Source organism: Populus nigra, chromosome 5 (genome assembly GCF_951802175.1).
Source record: "Populus nigra chromosome 5, ddPopNigr1.1, whole genome shotgun sequence".
Lineage (NCBI taxonomy): Eukaryota > Viridiplantae > Streptophyta > Magnoliopsida > Malpighiales > Salicaceae > Populus > Populus nigra.
This window is the reverse complement of record NC_084856.1, coordinates 8960318-8981069: the sequence shown is the minus strand read 5'-3', so window position 1 is coordinate 8981069 and position 20752 is coordinate 8960318. Positions and strand designations below refer to the sequence as shown.

The following is a 20752-nucleotide window of genomic DNA, read 5'->3' as shown; positions in this document are numbered from 1 at the left end:
ATCTTTTCTATCTAAAAAAAGTGTTTTCGATTAAGAAAACATGTTTTTGTTAAAACATTAAAAAGATGGTGGAATATAGATTCAAAAGATATATTTTCTCTACTTATTTTAAATTATTGAGATTTTTAATAAACCTTTTATTTTAATTGTTGATGCCTTTTACTTAAAAACATTCTACTAATAAAAAAACCATGTTATTCTTTTTATGAACGGATGCAACCATATTATTCAATAGTTTCACCCACATTTAACTAGTGTTTTGCCTATGTTTTATATATAAAATGCCTTGATATTCTTTGTTTTATGTTTTGAAGGCACTTTTGGATGAAAGATGCAAAAAGGAGTAAATTGGAGATAATTGGCAGATTTGACCTTCAGTCGATGTTTTGTGCAGAGCGTGAGCTCTAGAGGTTGAAATGAAGTGATTCCAGTGGAATTAAAAGGTAACATCCATACCTTTCTGGACATCTAAGGCAAGAAAATAAAATAAGGAAGAGCATGGAAATCGCAGCCTTCAAAGTCAAATCTCGCAATCTGCCAGTGTTGACCTTTGGCCATTCCAACTTGAATATCTGGAGCTACAGAAGTCCAATTGATGCAAACTCAATTTTTTTGGATTCATGACTCAAAGTTATATAAACGCTCAAAATTTCAGCCAAAAACGATGTCATATGAGGGAGATATGATTTTTCAAAGATGACATCTGAATTCTGCCAGCAAACAGGTTTCGTGAAGAAACGAGTCCAAATGACATTCCGAAGCATTTAAACCGATATCCAAGTTTTTATTTCAGCAATTTAGCTCCTCTAAATCAAAGCTTGAAGATTTCATGCAAGGCTATTTCTCCTTTTTAGGAAAATAGTTATTGAAGTACTTAAATGTAAACAGTCTACTTAATGGAGGACTATTTGTAAAATAGAGACCTAGGGTTTCCTAGGATATAAAAAGAATGAGAGAAGAGAAGGGGAGCAGCCAGCCAAGGAGAGAAAAACGCCCCCTTCCTCTAAGAAACCCTAAATTATGCATTCTTTCTTCTTTTTGATTAGTTGTTCAACAAACATGCAAGGCTAAACACTTTTTCTTGGTTGCAAGGACACGGAAACCTTCGGATTTCAAGAACTGTGAGATTTATTTTACCTTTTCTTTTCAGTTTATATGATGAATATGTTTGTTCTCCTATGCTTATTTTTCCTATGATTGTTTATTTTAATTGCTAGAGCGGACTCTAAGTTATTATTGTAGACAATCTATTGTTAAGTTTGATATCAAAACCGGAGTTGTGGTATATGAACTTGTGAAGCAACTGAGTTTAATAATTGTGGCGGATCTACGTTATTAATCTTAGGGAGAACATTCAATCAAATCAAACATAGACTGCGGACAATTATGTTTTCTTGATTAATCAACTTATCTAGTTCTTAAGGCTGCCATTGAATTAAATTACTAGTGCGGACACTGTGGTTGTTTGATGGTTAGGGCTAGTTATACGGCGGATCCGTTAACTAACCAATGTTAAGAAGAGATAAATATTCAGAATATAAATTGATGTTTCGTTTCCATGATCAGTTCTGATTTCTGTAGGTGGATGTGTGCTTGTGACCAAGGTTTGTTCTCTTGATGATTTTCTGATTTTATTAAATTTAGTTTGATAGTTTTCTGTTTTCTTTTGCTTTAGCCTAGATAACGTCCAACCCCCCCCCAAATTGCATATCATCTAGCATAAAAATCTGACTTGAATCTTCCTCGTGGGATCGACCCCTTGCTTGCTCTATACTATCTTGTGTGTTGTGTTTGAAGTTAGGGTAATTAATTTGTGCGACCGCGACATCGCAACAATGAAGATTAGGGTTTTGTTATGATGATATCATTGATTACTATATGGATAATTATATGTTAGCCTGAGATACATAATTTTTTAAATAATGTACTCATTAAAATTGGATGCGAATAAATTATCTGTACTTTTTAGTTTTTATTGTAAATTTTATATGATTTTCTCACATATATTGTTCTAGTATTTTTCATGTGTGATCCGTGAAAATGAGAAATTTTTAGATTTTCAAATTTTCACTATCATTATATTTTTTTGCGTTTAAAACATAATTCTTCTCATGAAAGAAAATATTTATTTATAAACAAGGGTGTCAAAAATGCTTTTTTAACATGATGCGGAATATATATTATAAACTCAGATCATAAACTCAGAATCATAAACTCAGAATCATAAAATTACAAGTAAAATATTTTAACTAATTATATATTGACAATTCCAGTCAAGTAGTAAATAATAATATAACACAATTAAAATAAAAGTGATATAAATAATACAAATATCAAAACACTTTAAAATATATAATTCAAATAAAAATTCATACATGGTTTAAATAACTTAAAAAACAATATAATATAATTATATCTGTAGAATTTCATTAACTAAAAATTAACAAACCTAAAACAAAAAATTTGTTGGTGTTTCATGTTATGTAAACTAAACATTACCAGTTTTCAGAACTACACATAAGTTATTGCCTCTATACAATATAATTCAATTATCAGTCTTTTTTTCTTCCTGAACTCGTCCACTAAACAGGATTTTAAGTTGTTGCCTCTAGACAACTGTGCATAGTTGGTATAGAGTGAAGCTTCAGAACTCTGCCCCTTCTACAAGGTCCCTAGAGCACAATGTCCATAAACCTAAATTATAGGTAATATTCAGAAGCCATGTCATTGTGATAAGAAAAATAAAAATAAAATCTGAAATAAAGAACACATACCTTCGACTTCATCTCAGCAGAGATCCATAAAGCTTTTAGCTGTCTAAGTTATCCTGATTTAACACGTACAACATAGCTGGTGCAACAACCTACAAGTACATAGCATTTCATCTAGATCAATTCTAACAAGAAAAATAGAAAGGGCCATATACAACAAAATAAACACTTAGAAAATCCTGTTTTCAGAAGAAAAAAAATCATATAGAAATTATCATCAAATGGCCTACCAGAAAACAGTGGAGTGATTTTTTCTTTTGATTTGGTAGTTTGAATAACACAGATGCAAGAGATCTAATAAAACTAGCACTTCCTTTCTTATAAAGTTAAGTTCTGGGTTCAATGCACACTAAAAATGCCATGATTGCAGTGAGCTATAAGTTGAAGGAGCTACCCCAGCGGGTGGAAGAATTGATAGATTAACAAATAAATAAAAGAGAGCGGAAGAGGAATTATTTGTTGGGTTTCCTTTTCTTGTCTTCCCTCCCCACTCCCACTCCTTTTTAGCCTCACTGCAGCATCATGAAAAGTGGAGACAATCAGATTAGAGGCAAACGAAGGAAAGAAAAAAATGAAGATTAATCTTTACACTGCTGGTGAGTGAAGAGTGGAAGTGGGGCTGTTGGGCAAGAATTAAACCACTGTAGAGAGTAGAGAATGAAGAATAAACCATTGTGGAACCAGTTGTCTGGTGTTAGTCGCTAGGGTTGAGAATTTGAGAATTGAGATTTGAACAAAGGAAAATGGGAATACTGGGGGTGGGGACTGTGGGTAGAGTGTCGAGGGAGTCAACAAAGACTCAAGGAGTCTACAATTTTTTTAAAACTTTGATTAAACTCATGAAATCGGTTTGGTTTTATTGATTTTGATCAATTTTAAATGAGTTTAATTAATTTTGAATAAATTTGATTAATTTTAAGTTTTTAATTTGATTTTACATGTTATATACATATTAACTCGTAAAATTATATGATTTTACGAGTCAACTCACAATTTTAACAATAATATTTATAAAAATAAAATATATACATGTATGAGAATATTAAATTCTTGATTTTATATATATATATTTTAAATCATTACAGTTCTTCCAAACTTTTTTTTTTGTTGCTAATTTTTATAAAATGATTTATGTTGCAATCATTTTGTATTTTAAAAAAAAATGCATGGACCACAAAAGATAATTTTAATGAAAAATATATTTTTTCTCCATAATTTTATTTATCATCTCTCCTATGAATGTATATTTTTATAATAATATAATTATATATAAATATAATTTAAAAAACTAAAATTTATTAAACTCAGAAAAGCTCATAATATAAAACACAAGTTAGGTAAGTTAATACAAGTCAGTTTAAAATATTACCATTTTATTTAAAAAAAAGAAGTTAGATCAATATTTTTTTTTTTAATTTTTTCTTAAAATTCAAATCAAATTGCAAATTATTGATGAAATAGTTAATGCACTCATCAAATCAAATTAAATTAATTGTAATGAATCAATCTTGTATAGTTAAATTTAAAACCTTAATTAAGCGAGTAACCAGGTCAATCAATCATTATGTTAACTCACTTAGCTAAATCAAATTTAATACTTCTAGAAAGTTACCTGCAACAGTGCCTGGAAGCTAACTAATTATAACTAGCTAATGATGCTAATTGCTAAGCACAAACGTGCTATGCGAAATAGATGGAAATAAAAGTGAAAAAAATTAAAGAGAAAAAAAAAACAGAGAAAACATTGTCATGTTGTGTGAAAAACGACCTCGTTTTAATAGCCCCCAAGCAATAATCTTCATGCCTCCTTATCCAATCACAATATCAAGGCACCTTATCAGACAAAAAAACCCAAAGCGTGGTTCCTCGCTCGCTCACTCACTCATGGCTTCACTTCGTCTTCCATGTTGTCTCTCATCAAAAACGCCTTCCTTCTCCATTAATCCAATAACCCCCAAGTTATCTTCTCTCCATAACCACCCTAACAACTTTACTTTTAATACCAACACCAACGACATCTCATTATCTCACTCTCTTTGTTTTCCAATTAGAAACAACGACAAATTCAGGCATTTCCTTTTGCATTTCTCTTCTACAACTCAAGACCTCCCGGTTGTTGATTCCTCTTCACTTGATGATGTTGTCACCGAATACCAATCAAAGGCTGAAGAAAAAGAAGAAGAGTTTTCGAAAACCAGACTGCTTGCTTCGAATGTTCCATGGAATTGTACTGCGGAAGACATTAGGGCTCTGTTTCAGAAGTTTGGGACAGTTGTAGATGTTGAGGTTGGTATTTCTGTTCCTTGAATTTATTTTATTTGTTGTTTTCTTACATGGGTTTTTTTTACTGGGTGTTCGAGTGATGCGGGTTTTTTTTTTTTTTTTGTCAAGCTTTCAATGTATAGCAAGACCAGAAACAGAGGCTTGGCGTTTGTCACTATGGGCTCCCCCGAAGAGGCAGTTGCTGCTCTTAATAACCTCGAATCTTATGTAAACACATTATCTTCAATTCTTTCCTTCTTTGGAATATGAAATCTTTTTGTCATAATGCATGCCTTATTGGAGAAAGAGGAGAAATCAGATTGAGAGTTATAACTTTTAAGGATTAACCGATTTTAATATGTCATTTGGATATGTACCTTAATCCAAGTTATGCTACCCTTTTGCTTTTCGAAAACCTATTAACTTGTGCTTTAGTTTTTGTCTTGCCTTTTTTGTTTTTGTTTTTATGAACTTGAACATTCTAATCTTCTTACAAATGCTTTTCAGGAGTTCGAGGGCCGTACTTTGAAGATGAATTATGCAAAGGCAAAAAAGAAAAAACCTTCACCACCCCCACCACCCAAGCCAGGGCCAACGTTCAACTTGTTTGTAGCGAATTTGCCATTTGAAGCAAAGTCGAAAGATCTTAAGGAGTTCTTTATTGCAGAAGGTGCTAATGTTGTTTCTGCTGAAATTATATTTCATGATAATCCTAGAAGGCCCTCCGGTTATGGATTTGTGGCGTTCAAAACTAAAAAAGAAGCTGATTACGCCATTTCTACTTTCTCCGAGAAGGTAATACTGGATTCCAATTATGTTACATTGCTTCTGTCATAAAAGATTGTGAATGTACTTCCTTCTTTATTTGAATCCTAACAGTGTTTTAAAAGTGAAGAACTTACCCTGTGATAACTTGCTATCCTGTAGGAATTCATGGGAAGGCAACTTAGAGTTGCTCGCAGTAGACAATTTGTCAAACAACGAAAAGAAGATGCATCACAATCTGATGGTACTTCGGGTGAGTTGGAATCTGAAAAGGTACAAGCAGATACAGCTAATGACAATTGAAATGAAAAATTTGCGAGGTTCTAAGATTGTTTAATTTGCTTCACTGCGCTTCAATTTTGTAGGTAATAAAACTTCTTAAATTTGTTCCTGAAGATTAGAAAGCAATTATATAATTTCTTTGGCATGCTTTCTCTTATATTCAATTGGCGTGGTATATTCTATCGTCAAGTAATACTGCAGGTCTGATGCCTGCCCTTTATTTTTTGATGGAATAGATTTTGTGTATGCTATTAGGGATCTATGATTTTGCAAAATAGTCTCAGGTGAATACAAAGATTTTGCAGAATGAATCTTAGGTCTATAACCAGATTTGAATGATATACACTTCTTATAGCATCCAACATTGGCCTGGGTCTCTGAGATTCTCATTCTACTCCAGCCAAAGTTCTCTGAAGAACAAAATGAAAAACAGTCACAGGGAAATAGTAATTCATTTGATAGAGACTGCTCGGACTAGCAAAGTGATAATCATAAACAAATTGGAAATTGAATATTAATTGTGGCCTTGTCATATTCTCCTGTTGGTTTGATTATTAATTTTGTTTCTACATTCAGTCCTTTTGGTTTGGGGAACTTAGTTGCTTCATGGTGATCTTTAGTGATGGCTGTTTTTATCATTTTCCATCGTTTGAAGAAGGTTGATGCCATTATAATGTTTTTTGTTTTGTGCATTCATATGGACTTGAATAATCCAATTGTTGCTATATATTGTTTGATGGTAAATTATAAGATAATTACGTTTCCTTAATGGTGGAAACTGGTATTTATGGTATAACACAACTTCCACTATATTTTACTAGTATTTTTTTTTTTGTCAAAACATTTGATTCTATCCATCATTGACGTGTAATGCATGTGTTGTACGACAGTTTTAGCCGTCCAAATCTCAGCAGAAACTATAGTTTCATCCATATTGTTGTTTGGTTCAAATCATCCCAACATTTGTAGCAAAAGTTGAACGATTTGTTGGGGGTTCATGTTTGAAGAATTGGACCTTTTGTGTTTTTGGATTAAAATGATTTACCCTAGGGAGTAGGAAGTCTACTGAGCAGCTGCTGGCCAGAGATTGGTTGTTAAGTTTAAATTTAACATGTCAAAGAAAGGGGACAACATCTGATGTGAGAAATTCAACACAAATATCTGATATGCTTCTGAAGAATTTATAGAATTCCCTTGTTTTGGATATAATTAGTCAGAAGTTTCAATTACACTGATTCTTAATCTTAGCCAGTAAACTGTCTTATTTTTCAGGAACAGATACCTAATCAAGAAATTGGAGGCAAACTTCCAAATAACTCGAATTGATTAGGCATTTTGAATTCTATTGATGTAACCATACATCTAATCTGGTATGTGTTTGGGGGTGGCTATTAGAGGTGAGAATCATGAGTTTAGATTTTTATGCTTGTCTTGGCTGTCAGCATGGATGTAGATAGGGCATTTTATGTTTGCCAAAACTGGGGGATTATTCTTTGCAAAGGTAAAATGAAATCAATCAAGGAACAAAATAGTTGAGGATGGAAAAGTGGGACTATATAGTTAGAAAGAGAGAAAGAATGAATTAAACTTTTGATGTGGGGCATCAATGAATAGAAGAGGAGATTTCCATTTACAATAGAGTGATTTCCATCTCTCAAGGGTATGTATGCATTTCTAAACTCTAGTTATGATTCATAGTTCTTCTTAGTCTCTCAAACCTAGTAACTTAACACCCATCACAAATAGCAACGTAACTTGGCAACTCAAAACACTCGCAATCTTATTCACAACTCTAAACTTATGTCTCAAGATAAACAAATATGCTTGCAAATACTTAATCCAATGATAGGCTTCATGATCTGAGTAAAGAATAAACTCTTGTAGTAATTGATAATGGCGCTAATGGCATAAAGCTTGAACTATTACATAAAACTTCTTGTCATTAGTTGAGTAATTTTTTTAGTGTTATTAAGCTTGTCACTAAAATAGGTAAATGGGGTGATGCTCTTGACTAATTACTCCAACTATCTTAATGCTCGATGTATCACACCTCAACAAACATCTTAGTAAAGTTGGAGAGTTCATCATCAAGGCCATCATCATCCTTTTGTAAACCTTTTTAAATGTCTTGCCTGCTACTTTACTTTATTTAAATTTGCTTTGCTTCAAATAATCTATGATATGATACATGATTGTGTTGAATATCGGAAACCCATAAAAGCTATGGACTTCATGAATATTCTTGGGCTTGAGTTAATCTATAATTGCTTGAAATTTTTAAGGATTAGCAAACATTCCCCTATAGGACATTATAAACTCTAAAAAAGTCACAATAATGACAGAATGAAAACTTTTTTTTTTTTTTCAAATAAACTTTCTTTTCTTAACATGGTGCAAATCTTTAATAAGTTGTTCCAAATATTGCTATTTGGTCTACTAGAAATGAAGATGTCATCAAAGTATACCACTAGAAATTTACTCATGAAAGGTTAGAGCACCTATTTCATCAGTTTATAAAATACTTAGGGCATTAGAAAGATCAAATGAAATGAACAAAACCCCTCGTATAGCCTAACCTTAGTCTTAAATACAGTTTCCACTCATCTTTAAGATATATTATAATTTTATAATTTTATGGTAACTATTTTTCAGATCAATTTCAATAAAAATTCTAGCTTATACTATCATATCTAACACGTCATCCAACCTAGAAATTGGGAAAGGGTACTTAAAAGTGATCTATTAATGACTTGATTATCCACATATATCCTTCAAGAACTGTCCTTTATAAGAGCTAATGATTAAAAACAGGAAAGAGAAAGTACAACACAATTGCTTAGGCTTTCTTGTATAAAGCCCTTTATAGTACTCATTGACTTGTTATTACAATTCCACAAGTTTAGTGGGGTTCATCCTATAATAGTGAAAATTTGATAATGTAGCACTAGAGATAAAATCCATGACATGTTGGATTTCATGCATAAGAAGTAAGGAATCAATAAGCTCTTGAGGAAAAATATCTTGAACTTTTCCAACACCATACTTGCTTTTTCAGTCAATTTTTTTAGAGTTTTCTAGAACTTAACTTACAACTAAAATAAACAAGACAAACTCGTTCAGCACCTCCTTAAACTCTTTTAGGCTTGTTATATTAAGTCTGTATTCTTTCACATTCTTTTTTTTTTAATCATTAAACCTTGGTGGTAATGGAGTGAGCTAGATATTTCTACCTTTAAAAGTGAAAGAATACGAATTTGAATGATTAAAAATGGTGACATCCAAATCATATAGTGATGGCCTACTTAAAATGAAATGTCCTATATTGATTGGAATCACATCATACCAAATCTCTTCATGATATTCTAGGAATTTGACAGAATAAACATCTCTCCTTGATTGCTATGAGGTGTTATCAAGCAATGACACATTATCTATGGAACATACTTTAAGCCTATATAAGATATAATATTAGACGACCTTGCATTAATATAACTCTTAATATCAATGATGCTCTTATAACTTTTATACCTGTACTTATTGTAGATATGAAAAACACTAGTCTTTTTGTAATATTCAGTTCTTTTTAGTTGTGTCAAAGCATATATGACTACACCGAACTTAGTTATCCCAAACTCTATGATGTGCTACTTAACCTGATTGGATATAGATCAAATACGACCTAGTAAATTATGATCATTTTCACCCTCCTTGTCTATGTCATGAAAATCCTTATGATTAGTTTCATACACTTAATTACTAGTCTTTCTCTTCAATTATGTCCTCTTTTTCCTTAATGAATAGGGTCTTATTGATATAGTTGGTTGTATTGTGATCAAAACCTTGACATTTAAAATAACAAACCCTTGAACTCATTTTAGACTCTTTATTGAGAGCTCTTTTTCCTTTTGACTTTCTTAGAAGGTTAGGCATCATTAGAGTTGGGTTTGTAGGGTGGAATACCTAACAAGGAACCATTATTCCCAAAATAAGACCTAGCAAGGGTGTTATAGGTTTCCTAATGTCTCATCCACCATGTAACCAACTCATAATCTTACACTAAGGTATAGACTTAGTTAAGAGTGGAAGCACCTCAAATCATAACCTTTTTTCTAATATCATCATTTCAAGCCCCTACAAAACTTTTCACGATCATGGTCTCATCTTGTCGCACATCACATCTCATCTTGTGGCACATCAAATTATGCCATATATTCACTCATGTACTTATTCCCTTGCCTAAAAGATTACTTCTCGAATAATTTTTGTTTCATCCTTACCTATTTAGTGATAAAAGGTTCACCCTTTTCTCTTTAAATAGCACATAGCACTCTTCCAATAAATCTAATAAAATTTGACATGTTAAAGACAACCATTAAAAGTAAGGGCCTCTACTTTGATATGTTCCATGACTTACTCATTAAGATCATCATTGTTGTGATCATTTTGATTATGGTTATATTGGTGGTGTCTATGGTGAACATGTTTATGATGATTATTGTTAGAATTCTTGCTATTATTAGGTCTCCTTGTTTATGAAATCTCTATGGACTTAAATCTTTTAGAAATGTTGATCATTTAGGCTTGAATAAGTTATAATTGCTCCTGAATGGTTATAAGAGCATCACTTATGACTGTATTTTTGGTAGATGTAGAATTAAGGTTTCACATTAGGTGATCACCATGCAAATACATGCATTTTTAGCTTAGAGATGCAATTAAGATTACAATAATTCTTATAAGTAAAATCTAGTTAAAAAATAAAGTCAATTTTTTATTTTTTTTAAAGATCAATTAAGACTAGAATATACCAAAAAAATTGTAAGCATACAATATTAGACCTACCTTTAAGTGTAAATGATGGTTAATCAAACAAAAAGTCATAACTTTCCACAGTTCTAGGCATGCTTTACAATTAATAAAAAATTAATTAATTACTAAATACAAATGGCAAAGTACGGTGATGGTAAAAAAATATAACAAGTAATGTAAAAAAAAAAATTTTGTTTTTAATTTCTATGTATAAAAGTAGTGTTAAAGATAATGTTAAATAACAAGTATAATTCCAGATATATAAAAATGAAAGAATCAATGTGTAGTGTGATTTAATAACCAAAATGTTTAAAATTAATATAAGACCACTTAGATCATGAAAGTTGGATTGGTCAGCTAACATTGCTGCAACTTTTATGTTGTTGGTATAGTGGTTGTTATAACCCAAATTTTAACTTCCTTTGTATATATATATATATAAAGGGTTTTTAGAGGAAAATAAACAAACAGCTGAGCTTAAGACATCAAGGATTGAGCTGGAAAAGTTTAAAAAATTCAAGAACGGTTTGGATTGAATGAGTTGTTTAAGGTCAAAAGATAGAACAAACAAATAGTGCAAGGATGCGGGAGGAGTGGGTAAAGCTAGAAGAAGAAAAGGGGTAATGAAGATAAGGAGCGTAGTTTTAAATTATCGAATTGGGTAAGGCCTCCCCGAATTACAAGTAGAGAGGATTTACCAAAAAAAAATTCAAAAAAATATAGAGTTAACAAGTTGATGAACAGTTTTTGACAAGATAAAACCTATTTTTTCTTATTAATATAACTTGTTTTTACAAAAAAAAAACAATTATTTTATTAACATCATAGTTCATTAATTAAAAAAACACAATCAGAAAAAAAAATAACTAAAACTATAATGATTTGAATTGAAAAGGAAAAAACATATGTTTTTAATCCAAAACTTAATCTTCTTATTCATTCATTTCTTTTTTATTACGGGAAAAAATATTTTTCTTATGAGAAGAATTATTTTATAAGCAAAAACTTATAATAATTGTGAAAGTAATTTTCAATTAAAAATTAAAAAATTATTAATCAATCATTTTTACATATCTATACAAAGAAACTTAAGAACAAAAGAAATTGAGAAAATTATATAAAAAATCACAAAAAAATTAAAAATCAATAATTTATGGAATATATTTTATGAATATCTAATATATTCCATAAATATATTATAAAAGAAATATATTTGACAAAAGTTTCAAGAAGCGCAATATCAACCAAGATTAATAATGTTGTTTCCAACTAATTTGGTTAAATCATTACTGGTAAAAAGATTTGGTTGCATTTCATAATTCACAAAAACCATCATTGAAGAATTTATAATGTTCAACTTCAAAACTAAATTTGTTAGATGGTTTTAATTCCTTGATATTATAAATTTAGCCAAAATTATTTACTTTATTGTTAAAACAATTTTAAAAAAATATCAAAATAGTATGTCTATATTTTTGTGTGATTGAAAGTTAAAGAATTCATAAATATGATAAAATTATGTTAAAAATCTATTTAAAATATTATGAATAAAAAAATTGAATTGAATTTTCATGAACAATTAGTATTATTATTTTTATATCAAATACATCATAATTAAAAAATATTAAAATTTAAATAAAATTTTATCATAAATATTAAAATATCAAACACAACATATCAAATCTGAAGAGTATGTAAATTTGATAAAAAAAAATTTAGAACGCCAAAAAAAAAAAAAAAGGAAAACAAGGAAAAAAACAAAAAAAAAAATGCTAGGCTAGGCTCAGCTCCTAACCTATAATACCAGGTTAGGCCCGCGCACCTGATCTTATTTTTTTATTTTTCTATTATGGTTGTATGCCTCTTATTTAAAAAAAAATAACAAATGACATATTATCTGTTTGAAAATAATGCCATCAGTAAGACTCCAACCCTCGACCTCGTGGCTCTTCTCGCATGTTACTAACTGAGTTATAGCATGGAAATGTTATGATTAAAAACATATATTAAAATATTATATTGTTCATATGAACAGTAAAGTATAATAAGAAACCCTAGTTCTTTTAAAATATTTAAGTATAGAATGATATTATACACTTTTACCGAAAAAAAAATTCCTTTTGTAAATTAAATTTTGATCAGCATTATCCAAGTCAAAGCAAGGCATTTAGTTATAAAATATTTATCATTGATGGGGTCAAAACTAAAATATAGAAACATTCATATAGGCGTTATAATTATTATTGATGATGTTCCATTTGTCCAAAGTGCTTAGAAATAGGTTTTTAGTGGTTGGATTATGTTTTAATCATAGGTTCTAATAAGAATATTCTCCATTATTTATGAAATTTGTCGCTTGTGTAGAAAGCTTGTAACCTGCAAAATAATCCCTCTTGGTGAGATTTGAGGACCTTCAGATGACAAAGTTAATAACATTCAAACAAATTGTTATAATAAATGAGAGAATAAACATTGATTCTTAATATCAAAAGTGTTTGTTCTTAGTTTTGATATGATAAATGATTTGAAATTAAAAACATATTTTTATTAAGAATAAAGATTATGAACTATTTACATGTGTGATTTTAGGGTTATCTACACTCCTTAAACCTTGTAGAAAAAATACCTCTTAAAGGTTTAGGAGTTTTTTCTACCCTTATAGCACTCAATATGGATTAATATTCCTGATATTAACATTAAAATGGGATGGGATATCCCTGACATTAATATTAATAAGGGATGGGAGACGAATATCCATAATATTAACATTAATAGGGGATAGGAGACTAATATCCATAACATTAATATTTTATGTCAAATGTCATTAGAATAAGCAAATGGAGACTTATGGCCCAACACGGGGCCTATAATGATCCCTAAGCCTTTAGGCCTTTGTGTTTAGCACATTGTCAAGCCCACGATCAATAGGTATGGTAGCAGAGCTCAACGACGTCGGGTCTGACAACACTTTTGTTTTTATATATAAATGTAATTGTATTAAAGGGAAAAGTTGTACAATAATATGAATGGCATACCTTAAGATGTATATCATCTTGTAACCCAGATCAAACTGACCTTAGACAACAGGAAAAAAACAAAAGCTAAATAAAACTAAAAAAAGACTTTTTAGACAACAATTGTCAAACCAGTAGACTGGTTCGTGGAAAACTCAGAACCGGTCGACCGGTCTGTAAAAACAACAGAAATGCTAAATGGATCTCTAAGGACAAAAAAGATCTTTAAGGATAAAAAACTAAACGAATCTCATGACTTTAGAGATGCCATATATAGACCTAAGAGTAGCTGGGATCTGATATTTTGGTTCTAGTTCAACATAACTGGACTTGATAAGCTCAAAGATTTCTTTACTAACAATATGATGAGGATGATAAGTCTGGTGAAAAACTTGATTATTCCTCTCATACCAGATGAAGTAAATCATGGCTGAGAGTACTAACCATGCAAGTAGATGCAAGAACTCCTTCATTTTCCTATAGTGCGTGTATGTCTACTGAAGCAAAGGTCGCCATGTCATAAAAGGCCAACTCATAAGATTCCTACTAGTGGTATCCCTCTACACTGAAGCAGAGAAAGGACACTGAAAGAACATATGATTGTGTGTCTTGACATACAAGTCACAAAGGTCACATACCAAAAAGCTGATGATCTGATAAACATGAAGTTTATCCATGGTGTGTATGCGACCAATAGAAGCAAGTCATTTGATAAAAGAGTTTCTTATGATATGACTTGGAAACTATAGGAGGTGATGCATAGAATATACAAGTCTCATGTCTCTAAAAACCTCTCATGTCGAGTTATTAGAAAATCTCCTTGATGGATGACTCTTCTAGAATAGTGATCTGGTAGTGTATTCATGTGATGGAAATGAACTGAGTCTTAAATAGATTGTAGCTCCTGATTACCCGAGGGAAAAGACCAAGTGCCTTCCTCAATGATGTCTAGGACTTTAGCATCTCATGGAAGCTCAATTAAGGATAGTACCCAAGCAAAAGGTGACAAAATTGTTGACCATCTAGCAACTAATAGTCTAACCATAGACAAGCAGCAGTCTCATCACCAATGCATGAAACAAATCTCCCTCTACACCAATCTTTACTAAGTGGGATCGTTCTTTAGGACTAAGAGGAAACTAAAAGAGGCCTAACATGCTAGAAAGATCAACCCTTAAGTAAAACACTAAGAACCCATCCCAACCAAACTAATAATCTCTCCGAAAAAAGTCTCCAAACATGCTTGAGAATAACTGTTATATTTCAGGTCCCAATCCTTTTTATCTCAAAATTGTCCTCCTTAAAAGGGTAAGAAATTGAAGCTCAAGTTAGCTTAGCCCCTAAATAGAAAAGAGAATAGTCCTTCTAGAGAAAGACAACTAGAGTAGTCTCAGTCCTTCTGATAATAAAGCAGAGAAAAATAAACATGGGACACTAGTACACCTAGATAAAAAAGAATGGATTTCATCAATTAAAGGCGTCCAACATAAAGAAGAGAAGCTGAAGTCCATAACTTAATTCTGGAGATCTAATCTACCAAAAGCATACTATCATTATGTGTTAGTTTGGTAGAGATCAATGGGACTCTTAGATACCTGACTAGTAGGGAACCCAACCTAAAACCCAAAAGAGTTTATAAAGAGGTTTGAATCTCATCATTGACTTTTGACAAGAAACATGGTTTTTCTTTGGATTTGTAATAAGCCTAGATAACCTAACAAAATCATCGAAGTCTTTCCTTAGAATACTGAACAAGTCCATATTTTCCTAACATAAAATTATAAGGTCATTTGCAAAACATAAGCAAGTAATGGCAGTTAACTAACATCGTTAGTGATATCAGAAGCTCGGGTTCTGCAAAGCCTCTTTAAGTATGCCTCATAAGCCTTTCATGGTCAAAATGAACAAATAAAGGGATAAAAGGTCACCTTGTCGAAAGCCCTTAAAAGATGGGAAGAAGCCATGATTTCCAAATTTATGACCACTAAGAAATGAGTTGTAGACATGCATATCTCGCATATCTCAATCCATCTAGCCATGGTGTCAAGTACTCTAATATTTGTCTAGCCATGTTATTGTATCAAAAGCTTTCCTAATGTCTATTTTTTAAGCACATCTAAGCATAGGATTAGCTAAGTGATAGTTATGTATAAGCTCTTTAGTCAATAAGATGACATCTGATATTTTTCTACCTGGAACAAAAGCAGTCTGAAAAGGACCAATAACATCTAGAAACATCCCTTTCAATCCACTCACAATGACTTTAGATATGCATTTGTAAATCACATTACAACATGAGATAGGTCTAAAGTTATTCATAATAATGAAAGTCTCAATCTTATAAACCAAAGAAATTCTAGTAGCATTAACAGATCTAAAAAGAGTAGAAGAATAAAAGAAATACCTCATAGTAACAATGAAATCCTTGCCAATAATGTCCCAACTTTTTTTGAAGAACAAGTATAACCATCCGAACCAAGAGCCTTATGCGGGATAGAGAATAAGGTTTTCTTGATCTCATCATCTGTAATGTATGAATCCAAAGTAGGCACAATATTAGAAGCAATCTTACCAAAGTATTGGGAAACATCCTCTAAAGTAGTGGCTAGGTGTGTAGAAAGTAGCCCCTAAAAGTAACAGACAACTAACTGACCCAGACTCTACTCGTCCTAAACTCAAGATTTTATCTCATCAATCAACCAATAGATTTTATTCCTAACTTGTATGTAAGTCTGTACATAGGGTTATGACACGATCAGAAGATTGATGTCTTATTCCAAGTGCAGGAGTGTCGAAGTAATAAATAACCCAGCAAGACCAGGGTCGAATCACAAGGAGGTGAACTATATAAAATTATAAACAACAAATGAAAAAGAGTTGAAGAGAACTTTTGAGATATGATATTGATATGACTATTAATCAAAGATAAAAGCAATTATTAAGGTTAGAGGATCAACTAATATTATTAGAAATAAGTATAGTATAAACTCTTTTTATTAATCAACTAAAAAACCACACATAAAGGAGGTTTCAATTGGATGATTTGTCATTAATAGCTCATTATAAATTATTAACATGATCATATTAGTTATCTTATTTAAGTAACACCAATACTTTTAAATATTGTTAGGAATTCATGATGCTAACTTATGTTAACAACAAATCAAGTTCCTTTCATAGCACAGATGTCGGTTATACCATACAGGTGGCTATGAAGGATCAAACATTTATTGTACCAAGTGTTATACAACACAAATCTAGATTAACCATTTAACAAGGTATTAAGAAATAATAAGATAAAAATGATAAGACATGTTAATAGCAAACTTTCTTGGATATAAACATTGAAGTCTATGTTGAGTTTATATTATACATATTCTAACACCATTAGTGTACCCTTTTCACCTTGACAAAATTAACTTAGCTAAACATCATGAAGAAGAAAAACATAAATAAACAATATAAGAACATAAACATGATATAAGTTAACTAAGTATAGTGAAGGAAATGAAAAGCATAAACAAGAGATTAATATAACATAAAATAAAACTTAAACATTACAAAATACAAAGAGAGAGAGTGATCTTAATATGAACACCAGGATGTCTAAATATATGGCAAATGCCTCCTTTTGTAGGCTAAAATTTGAAACTATTGATTTGATGACTAATTATTGAGTGAGTGGCCACCTCTTGAATTGGTAACAACCATTATCTTCTTGTCTGAACAAACATCATTGCTAACGTTAGAATTTGAACAAATAGTCTTCATAAAAGTTCTGAGAATTTATCTCAGCTTTCCAATAAAACAAGAATGAGCTCATTTGAACTTTTAGAACTCGAGATATGGATTGAACACTGAATAGTGTCTGGGTTGCAGAACAGATTCCGACTTCTCTTTTATTGCTACAATTTGAACTTGAAAATGACCCTTTTGAATCTTGGACTCTCATTAAAGTTTTAGGCCTATGTCTTAGCTTTCCATCCATATAAACTAGACCTGAATCCATGTTCTACAGCTCCAGTTATGATCTAATAACCGAATGATGTTCTAGTTCAAATTGAACCAGCATCTCTTCTTTAAGCTTAGCCCTCTCTTTGTCTTTTCACTTTCAATAGTTAAACACATTAATCAATCCTTTAAATTATGAGATATGCTTACATTCAAAACAAGCATTTACCATAAATTAAAGATATCTTATGTTATCAGACTTGTTATTATAAAGCATGCTTAAGTTAGGAAATTTAATGATACTTTAAGTGCAATATGATGATATAAAACCTTGATACAAATACACTTTTAAGTACTAATCAGGTTACCATCCACTAGAATCTGCCAAATATCTGCAACTAAACCCAAGTAATAATCCTTATCAGCCTAGATTCAAGAACTTAAAAGTTGTTTTTACTTTTGGAAGAGGACAATCAAACTAGACAACTATAGCACTGTGATCTGAAAAGTCCCTAGGTAAAAACTTAGAACAAGTAGCTGTCTAAGTAAAGAACCAACATGAGTTACCAAATATCCAATCTATTTTCTCAATATTAGTACCCTCTGTCATGTTGACCATTATACCACGTGTATTTCAATCCTGAGTAAGGAACTTGTGTCAATGCTAGGTAGGATCACCCCCACATTTATAAGATTTATAATAGCATTAAAGTCTCTTAGAATAAGCCACAGTCTAAAGTAAAATGCGATATTTTGTCCTGAAAAATAATCTCATAAAGCCTGCCACCCCATAGATGTATTGAGGCCATAAATAAAAGTGACAACAAATAAGAACCTTTCAACTAAATTGGAGACCTTACGGGTTATCCATTGAAGAGAAAAGTGCATTAAAGAGACATTGTATACCATTATATCCTAACCAATAAGAATACACCAATTAATTATATCTAAGACATTAGATAGAAATTGTCATAATGAAGGGTTAATAGTTGTTTCCACTCTCCTCATCTTGGTAGAAGCAATCTTGGTCTCAAGTAGACCCACAATATTGAGCTTATACTTATTAATAAAATCCTATACTCCTTTATGTTTTTGCGAGCCATTGAGACCCAAAATATTTCAATAACCTAACATATATAATAGGAAATGAAGAGAAAGTGAGAATCAAAATCAACAGTCTTTAGAACCTTTCACCTTTTTCTTTTTAACAATAGTTTTAGAAGGTGGGTTTGAATGTTCTAATTAAAGCTTATGTTTAGCCCTTGTGTTCATACCTGAAGTCTTAGTAGTGCCTAAAGTATCCATAGTCTCACTATTGCTTGCCAAGTTTAGAGTTTTGCTCTCTATACACTTAACAGCTTTAAGAAAACCAACTTAATTGGTTCTCTTCAAGTTAAGAATAGTCCTTTTATGAGATTTGATCTAACCCAACATCATCATCCAAAACATCCTCTCTAGCAGTTTGAGTAGAAGGTTCAGCAGCATTAAACTAATCAATTAGTTTCTGGAGAATTTTAACTAGTTGAATGGTTTCCTAGATAATAGCTTTCAAAGCTTTTATCTTGTCCAATCAGTCATTCGATTCTTAAGATGTTTGAATAGTCGATCAATTTTGCAGAATTACTAGTCTAGGGTGTTGATTTTACTATGACAGCTGCATTTGAATGGGATGCAACCTCATTGGCAATAGTAACTAGGGAGCTACATGCATACAAAGCATCACCCCTATTTTGGATCTTCAGCAAATCCTCAAGTTAAATATTTAAGGCCTCAATCGAAGCCTTTCAAAAGTGCCTAAATAGTTTTTAAGTGTGACTGGCTCGAGGTTTATATTTACACTCAACCATAATTGTGATAGGGTCTAAAGATAACCTGCATTTCAATTGGAAACTATGAACCATGGGTAACAAAGCATCCACTTCAATACAGACTTGGGTATAGTCAAGCCTAATGCCATCAAGTATTTTTCATCATAACCTAAAGGTCTTCCAACCATGTTAGCGACAATTTCTATGCCCATATTTCATTCCAAAGAGAAAAAGGTAATTCTTGGGGGCGAACCCATATCAAGAACATAGTCACTTTTGAGATTTTATTTTTGTCAAGAACAAAATAAGGGTGTCATAATTAGAGGATAATGGTCTTTCCTCTAATTAGAGGATCAAAAGATTGATGTCTTCTCCCAAGTGTAGCAGTGTCGAAGTAATAAATAACCCGGCAAGACCGATGTCAAACCATATGGAGGTTAACTATATAAACTACAAATAAAGAAATAGATAATAACAAAAAAGGAGTTGAAGAGAGTTTTGAGATGTGATATTGATATAAGGATTAAATAATGATAAAATAATTGTCAATGTTAGAGGATTCACTAATGGTATTTCAAATAAGTATAGTATAAACTCTTATTACTCAACTGGAAACCACACACAAAGAAGGTTCCAATTGGATTATAAATTGTTAACATGATTACATTAGTTATCATATTTGAATAATGCTAATACTTGTAAATTTTATCAGGTATTCATGATTATAACTTATCTTAACAACAAATCAAGTTCCTTTCATATCACAGGTGTTGGTTATACCATACAGTTTGAGCTATGAAAGTGCAAAGTATTTGTTGTACCAAGGTTATAAATCTAGATTAACCATTTAACAAGCAAAGTATTAAGAGTGAACAAAATAACAAATACAAAACATGTTAGTATCAAACAATAAAGTCCATGTTCAGCTTATATTCTTCTTATTCTTGCACCATTATTGTAACCTTTTCACCTTGACATAATAAACTTAGCTAAACATAATGAAAGAGATCAACATAAATAAACAAGATAATAACATAAATAAGATATAAGTTAAATAAGTAAAGGAAATGAAATGAAAAGCATAAACAAG

The 20752-nt window shown here is 31.2% G+C and overlaps 1 protein-coding gene and 1 long non-coding RNA gene across 5 annotated transcripts in view; one reads left to right on the top strand and one right to left on the bottom strand.

Annotated features, from left to right (window-relative positions):
- LOC133693180 (uncharacterized) overlaps positions 1-3564 on the bottom strand; it is a 5650-nt gene extending 2086 nt beyond the window's left edge. The window contains exons 1-3 of one of the 3 annotated variants that reach the window (XR_009842091.1): positions 3002-3564; positions 2775-2863; positions 2453-2694 (exon numbers count right to left, since the gene is read on the bottom strand). This is a non-coding gene — a long non-coding RNA (uncharacterized LOC133693180). Of the gene's footprint in view, positions 1-2452; positions 2695-2774 lie in introns of those variants that run through there. The other 2 variants (XR_009842089.1, XR_009842090.1) reach the window with 2 other exon arrangements.
- A 1025-nt stretch (positions 3565-4589) lies between these two features.
- Positions 4590-7716, top strand: LOC133693574 (28 kDa ribonucleoprotein, chloroplastic-like). 2 transcript variants are annotated; one of them, XM_062114807.1, is made up of 5 exons: positions 4590-5057; positions 5163-5261; positions 5541-5828; positions 5961-6051; positions 7353-7716. In XM_062114807.1, exons 1-5 carry the CDS (start codon positions 4656-4658, stop codon positions 7364-7366), a joined length of 894 nt encoding a protein of 297 aa, XP_061970791.1. In that variant the 5' UTR covers positions 4590-4655; the 3' UTR covers positions 7367-7716. The 2 variants fall into 2 exon arrangements, with proteins under 2 accessions (XP_061970791.1, XP_061970790.1); XM_062114806.1 differs by lacking the exon at positions 7353-7716 and having other exon boundaries at positions 5961-6225.
- Positions 7717-20752: the final 13036 nt, after the last annotated feature.

Bases quoted from the DNA above. Each gene is read 5' to 3' on its own strand.
- LOC133693574 (XM_062114806.1), top strand. From the start codon at position 4,656: ATGGCTTCACTTCGTCTTCCATGTTGTCTCTCATCAAAAACGCCTTCC. The intron at 5,058-5,162 runs GTTGGTATTTCT...TTTTTTGTCAAG, and splicing joins GGACAGTTGTAGATGTTGAG to CTTTCAATGTATAGCAAGAC. The intron at 5,829-5,960 runs GTAATACTGGAT...GCTATCCTGTAG, and splicing joins TTTCTACTTTCTCCGAGAAG to GAATTCATGGGAAGGCAACT.